Below are 6,861 nucleotides of genomic sequence, written 5' to 3' on the forward strand. Positions count from 1 at the left end.
GAGAGAGAGAGAGAGAGAGAGAGAGAGAGAGAGAGAGCATTTGTGAGTGTAATATATTATGTGTACTCATATATAATATGCGTACGAGTGGAACAATACTATCTGTGATGCTTCCTCAGGAAAAAGGATGAGCACTCGGAAGCGAGCCAAGATGGAGAGAAGGGACTCGAGGAGCAATCTGAACAAAGTTCTGAGAAACACGAGGGAGCCAGCGATAAGGATGAGGAGGAATCCATGCAGGGCTCCGAGGATGAGGAGGGAGACGAGAATCCCCAAACAGGGGAGAAGAAAGAATCCAGCGCATCATCCAAGAAGCACTCCAGCGCATCATCCAAGAAGCACTCCAGCGCATCATCCAAGAAACACTCCAGCGCATCATCCAAGAAGCAGTCCAACGCGTCTAAGAAGCAGTCCAACGTGTCTAAGATGTCCACAGTCTCAGAGAATCTTGAGTAGATGTGCACGCGAAAGTGCACGCCGAACGCAAATTTTCCTGACTTGGCGGAAACAATACTATAAGATCGATGTGATTATAGCGCGATCAAAAATTCGTGGCGCAACTTATCCTCAAATATTTCTTTTACCGGCGAACCAATGTTATCTTCATACATTTATATAAATTACGATAAAACTCCGTCACGCGGAAAATGGGATAGTTCACAGCACTTCCCGCTTCTCACAAACATTTTGCATGCGCGTAATATATGGCCTACGTCATACCTCACCAACAACACTTTTAATGAGCAAAACTTGTCAAAAAGATTAATTTCATCGTTAGCACATTTTTTTGCACTAAAGGTTCTCAATTGGGTGGTTGGCGGGTGCTCTGGTGAGGTTAGCTTCTTCTTTCCTATGAAACGTCTACTGTCCTTATCTCCCCTTCTCCTTTTTTTATGTTTGTTACTCTCTTGTAACACCTCTAATCTTTTGCCGCTCATATGACCTTATGCAGTTGCGAGCGCCGTAAAACCTCTATTAAAACTAACTAAAAGGTTCTCAAACATGCGTTCAATAAAAATAGTGTCATGATCAGAAAACAATAATGGACTTCCTTTTAAAAGCGATATTACACCTGCTGTAAACCTTTTAAAATCTAGACAAACAACCCACTTGGATTTTTAAAAATTAGATTAGTATTTATTAACAAATTGTCTAGAAGACTGCTAACATACGTTTGCAAAAATATTGATCTGTTAAGACAAATTGATACCAGTCATTGTGCAAAATCTATAGAGTATATGTTCCATACCTTAGGAAATATTTGACAATAAGTTGCACCACCAAGTTTTGACCGCACTATAATGTTTACTATCCAGACACAGGCGCTTGGCGTTCGTTGTTTTATTACACGCGCGCGCACACTCGCACAAACAAACACACATACACACAAACATTTCTGAAATACACACACACACACACACACACACACACACACACACGCACACACACACACATGCACACACATACACACAAACATTTCTGAAATACACACACACACACACACACACACACACACACACACACACACACACACACATACACACACACACACACACATTTTTGTAACACACCCACACACACTCACACACATACACACATACACACACACAAACACACACACACACACACACACACACACACACACACCACTCACAAACATACTTTCTCACATATCCTCTCTTCCACACATCTTTTAATAAGCTACATATTTATGCACTTGAAATATAACCGTACATCAACAAACAGACCCATCATTACACGTGTAATATGATAAAGTTCAACAAATGTTAAAAACAATAATGTTCAAACAAAATACTGCACATAACCGGCATTCTTATAATAACAAATTCATTGAGAAGTAGGTTTATTGTGTCTTATTTGGTTGAGAAGTCAGTATTGTTATAGTGCCAAATTTCGTTGAGAAGTATTCCTACAATATTTATTTTCGTACATACTATGTTCAGCGAAATTTTGTAAACCCGAGAACACAGAAAAAATGAAAGCTTTTACCATACGCTCTTATACTATCAGAGCGTCTGGGCTTTACCCAATAAATTAAAGGTGGTCAGAGCAAGCAAGAGCACCAAGCGCTTGTTCGCCGACACCAGGTTGTTTGGTTTTTTTTTGTACAACAGGGTATAATACTCTCGGCCAAAGACGATCACCTTTCGTAATTCTAATACCGAGTGCACACAGCCAATGGAATTCATATCATCAGGTCCAGCCCATGCACATTAAGTCTCCATACAAGGGGCCAACGTTGCCATTTTTATCGCAATACGACCAATTCGATTTGCGACCTTAAAAAACAAACGCGTTTGATTTGAAGGTCACAGTAAGTCGAATTTGGCCGATTTGTGCCAAAACGGTAGCTTTTGCCCCATTCATGAAAAAAGAGTCAGTCTGCTTTGGCTGTGAATTTTGCTCGTTCGGGGTCGGGGGGGGGGGGGGGTAGTTTTTTGTTTTTTGTTTTTGTTATTTTTTCCTTTGCTTTGTTGCTGTTGTTTTTTCTTTTCAAATTCTATTAACTAAATTACGTCTCAACGAATTGCAAGTTCAGTGTTACAGTCCACTAACAGGCGGCTGCATGTGTTGGGGCATCGTTTGCGAACCTTTTTACAGCCGACGTCCATTTTCGCCATAATAATTGAGAGATTAACATTTTTGTACCGCTCACATACATGACGTATATATTCAATTCCCATCGGGACATTGGCATGATCGGTTCGGTTCGGTTCGATTTGGTAGCCCGATTGAGGGCGCAAAGCGGCTATTGTGGCACAAACCGATCGCCCGACTCGTTGCCTCAAAAACAAAAGCATTTGAAGACTACACGGGAAGAACGACAATAGTCACAAACTGAAAATCATGAGGGTACAAATTTTGAACGCTTGTTGACTTATCATAACTGTATTTCTGTTCAACTGTTGGTTAGTTGATTATTGTTGTTTGATTTCCCATTCAACAACACATAACAATAAACCACGAGTCAAAACAAATATGAAGTTATAAGTCCACAAGCTTTTAAAATTGGCACCCTTACAATTTCCATTTCCAGTTTGTGACTACCGTTGTTTTCCCCTGTGCTCTTCATTTGTTTTCAGACGACAAGTCGGGCGATCGGTTTCTATTAGAGAACCGATCCCACCAATGGGTACGCCGTATTAGATACAGTCTATCACTACCCGGGTGATCTCCGCCGTCCATCAAAATTATTAGAACCAAACTATCGCTCACTAGTCTAGCCCAGGATAGAGAAAGGTGAAAAATGTTTGTTCGTGGCCTATATCCTGATCCAAGGTGAGAAAGGCAATGATGAAGATGATTGCTCTCAAGCGGGCGATACCGTACAGGTTGGCATTGACCGTGTCGGTGTCAATAAGATGATGGTGATCGGCCTCTTGAGAAAATTATGTTTTGTGGTTTCAGTCATGGGGACCGGAATCTGAGGAGAGGCGATTAGGCGCTTCGCTGTCTCACGCAGGAGACCCGAATTCGATTCCGGAGTGGGAAGAATTTCTATCTGGGCCTAGTATCTAGAATGTTGTATCCGTATGAGCCCGGGTTGGAGTTGGTTCTAGCTAAATTTTGAAGATCTAAATTTGTGTGCCGACAGGGGTGTAAAAAACACCTACGTCTAAAATATGATTTTATTTCCACAGGTTTGACTGTCTTATTATCATAAATGTCTATTTCTTTAATAGCGTTGTTTCCTTATGCTCCAATTCTACAAAGGGGCAGAGTGTGGAAGAGGTTTTAAATGATATGATGAGGGATAATAGATGCGTAAAAAAATTGTTATAATCTGTCGCACGCAGAAGACGTGCGTTCGATTCCCGCAAGAGGAAAGCTTTTTTTTAAATCGAGAATTTCCATCTGTATGCTGGAACTCGAATGCAGTATCCCTTTCAGGTACGGTTAGCCCTGACAGACAGGATCGAAGCAGCCCACCTCCTAAAATGAGTAAATTGTGTCGATGGGGGCGCAGCCTTAAAACATTTAAACTAAAGTACATAATTTCATTCATTAAATTAATAATAAAGCATGCATTACATGATTGTACTCTTGAATATTATTATTATAGGGGGGAGGGCGGGGGTGGTGGTGGAAGAAATGCGTTCCGTTTGCTATTTTGTGACGTATTGGAGGGGGGTTCATCCCTCTGTCGCTTTTCTGTGTTCCCTTCCTTCTGTTGTTTATGTCTATCCGTCTGTCTTACTACTTTTTTTTTGGTACCAAATAACATTCAACGAGTCGATGTGCTTCTCTTTACTTAAAAGAACGTACAAACAAACAAACAAACAAAACCGCTTTGGCGGGTCGTGTCTAGATTCATAATATGCGGGCGGTTGGCGGGTGCTCTGGTGTGGTTTGCTTCTTCTTTCCTATCAAAGATCTATCGTCCTGATTTCTCCTACTTCTTTTCTGTGATTGTTACTCTCTTGTAACACCTCTAATCTTCGGCACTTGTAATATGACCTTATTGTTTTGCAAGTTTCGTAAAACTCTAAACAAAACAAAAAAACCCAAAAAAACAAAAACAGATTCTTGATGTGCCCGGAGATCGTCACAGTATTACAGCAGTCAGCGTCAAACCAGAAAACACAAAGAATCTGCTCCGGGTGGAAAAAATTCTGCCAGTCCACAGCTTACTACTGGTACTGTTTCAGGTCTTCGCCGGGCACATTAAAATTTGGTTTGTTTGGTTTTATTAGTTTTATTAGGCCAATAGGCTACATAATGTTTTCTTCTCCGTTCGAATTTGTGACTTTTTGCAATGATTTGTTTAGTAGGCTATTTTGAATAAAACCCAACGTTACGCTTTGTTCCTGCTTGCTTCTATTCGGAACAGAACATTATTATTTTCCGATTGTTATTTTCTCGCATTGAGATTGCGTTTACCTAAGAAAACAGGACAACGTTAGTTGCATTTTAAAAATCGTTTCTTAATTCATTTTAAAATAGATACTTCATCAAATAAAATGTCCTGTATAAACCACAGACAAGGGCTTGCAGTTAGGTTTATTGATTTTTGTGTGATTTGTTTTTGTTTATATATATATATATATATATATATATATATATATATATATATATATATATATATATATACACACACACACACATGTATATATGCCTAGTCGTATATATCGGTTTGCTAGTCTGTCTCTCTGTTTATTCTAAGTCTGCCCCTGTCTTCACACGGTTGGCACAGTAAACATCATGCTGGGCTATAATTCAGATAACCCTATTTGAATATACAATACAGTCAAACTCGGATATATAAGGCCAGACGGATCCGGCCATTTTCCCCCGTTATGAGCGAGTCATATTATAACCGTTAACAAGGGAAACTACCAGTACCATAGCACCTTCAGCTTACTATAATATATATTCGATTATCGCAGATCCTTTTCCAGTGGACTGTTTTGTTGACACAGAGACCCAATCGGTCAGTGACCCCAACACAAAAGGGGGGTGGGGGTATGCGCTTGAAAGGTTGTGTTTAGGCAAGCAATCATACAAAATGCCTTGGTTGTGACAAATTTTAAGAATTTGACAGATCGAAATCAAGTTCATGCGCTGCAAGATCACTGTTATTTCCGAGTCTGCGCAAATTGAACCCTGTTATAGCCAGGTATATATTACTTATACTTATATAGAGAAAAATCAGGGATTTGATTTATCACTGTCCAAGTTCCTGTAATAACACAGGCTGTTATTTATCGACAGGAGTGTATTATTAGAATGTTCTTGAATTTGGTTGTTGGTTTTTTTTTTTGGCAGTTAACAAAACTCATCTCCAGTCCAGTAGGAAACGTACTTCTATGTTAAATTCGTAGGGCCTGGCTCTTAACCCTATCCTACGCCTGGGGCCATTTTGTACCCCAGGTGTTGTATTCTTGACATTTTAGAATACTTCTAGAGCGAAGATCTCTTTTAAACTTTCAGTATTCCTCAAAAAAATGATTTTGATAGACTGCTATGCAAAGCGTACGGATTGGATTAACGAGTAAATTTCCTCTTAGGAAAGTGGAGACACAGACTTCCCCATGACGCATGGATATGATAGTAAAACAACGACGTACGGAGAAAGATACGTTTAAGCCATCGTCATCATTGACTCTCTCACGTATCTACTTCAGGGTATAGGCCACGAACAAACACTTTCAACCTTTCCCTATCCTGGGCTAGCCTCTTGATGTTATTTCATGTTTTCCCACTTTTCTGCACATTAATTTCTGTGATTCTTCCCCAGTTTCCATGCAGTCTTCCCCCTTAAATTGTTATTTTACCCTGTGGATTCCAATCCCACACTTTCTTTGTTATGCAGCTGCCTGGCTTCCTCCTGAGAGCATTTCCAATCAAATGCCACCGCCTTCTTCCTACCTCATCTCAGACTGGTATCTGTCTTGTTTTCAATACTTCCTCGTTGGCGGCCTTGTCTGTCCATCTGATCCTCAGTAACTTTCTTAGACACTTATTCAACAAAACACGGATCTTCTTAACGCAAATCTGAGATGCGTTCCATGTCTCACATCCATACAACAGGACTGACTTCACATTTGAATTGAAAATCCTCAGCTTTGTTCGAAGCGTTAAAGCTATACCACATACCATAGCCTACGGATATGACACAACACTTTCAAAGTAACCCAGCACTAAAGCTTTTCAATTACATTTTCTAATATAATATAAAGAGAGGATTTGGACGAAAAGGCAAACAGAAAAACGGCAATCTGACATTTTCTTTTTTTATTTATCATCATAAACAAGCAGTGGTGGTTTTTCAAGAGCAATTGAGATGGGCAATGACAAAAAATTGAGCGAGAGAAAGAGACAGAGAAAGAGAAAGGGGGG

General features: G+C 39.9%; 1 protein-coding gene across 4 annotated transcripts in view; it reads left to right on the forward strand.

Moving 5' to 3' along the window:
- Positions 1-856, forward strand: part of LOC101858124 (cell death abnormality protein 1) — a 30,208-nt gene extending 29,352 nt beyond the window's left edge. For all 4 annotated transcript variants that reach the window (XM_005105798.3, XM_005105802.3, XM_005105799.3 and 1 more), the window contains one exon: positions 120-856. In XM_005105798.3, the coding sequence (XP_005105855.1) occupies positions 120-456 (337 nt within the window). In that variant the 3' untranslated portion in view covers positions 457-856. The remainder of the gene's footprint in view (positions 1-119) is intronic.
- Positions 857-6,861: the final 6,005 nt, after the last annotated feature.

Source organism: Aplysia californica, unplaced genomic scaffold (genome assembly GCF_000002075.1).
Source record: "Aplysia californica isolate F4 #8 unplaced genomic scaffold, AplCal3.0 scaffold00493, whole genome shotgun sequence".
Lineage (NCBI taxonomy): Eukaryota > Metazoa > Mollusca > Gastropoda > Aplysiida > Aplysiidae > Aplysia > Aplysia californica.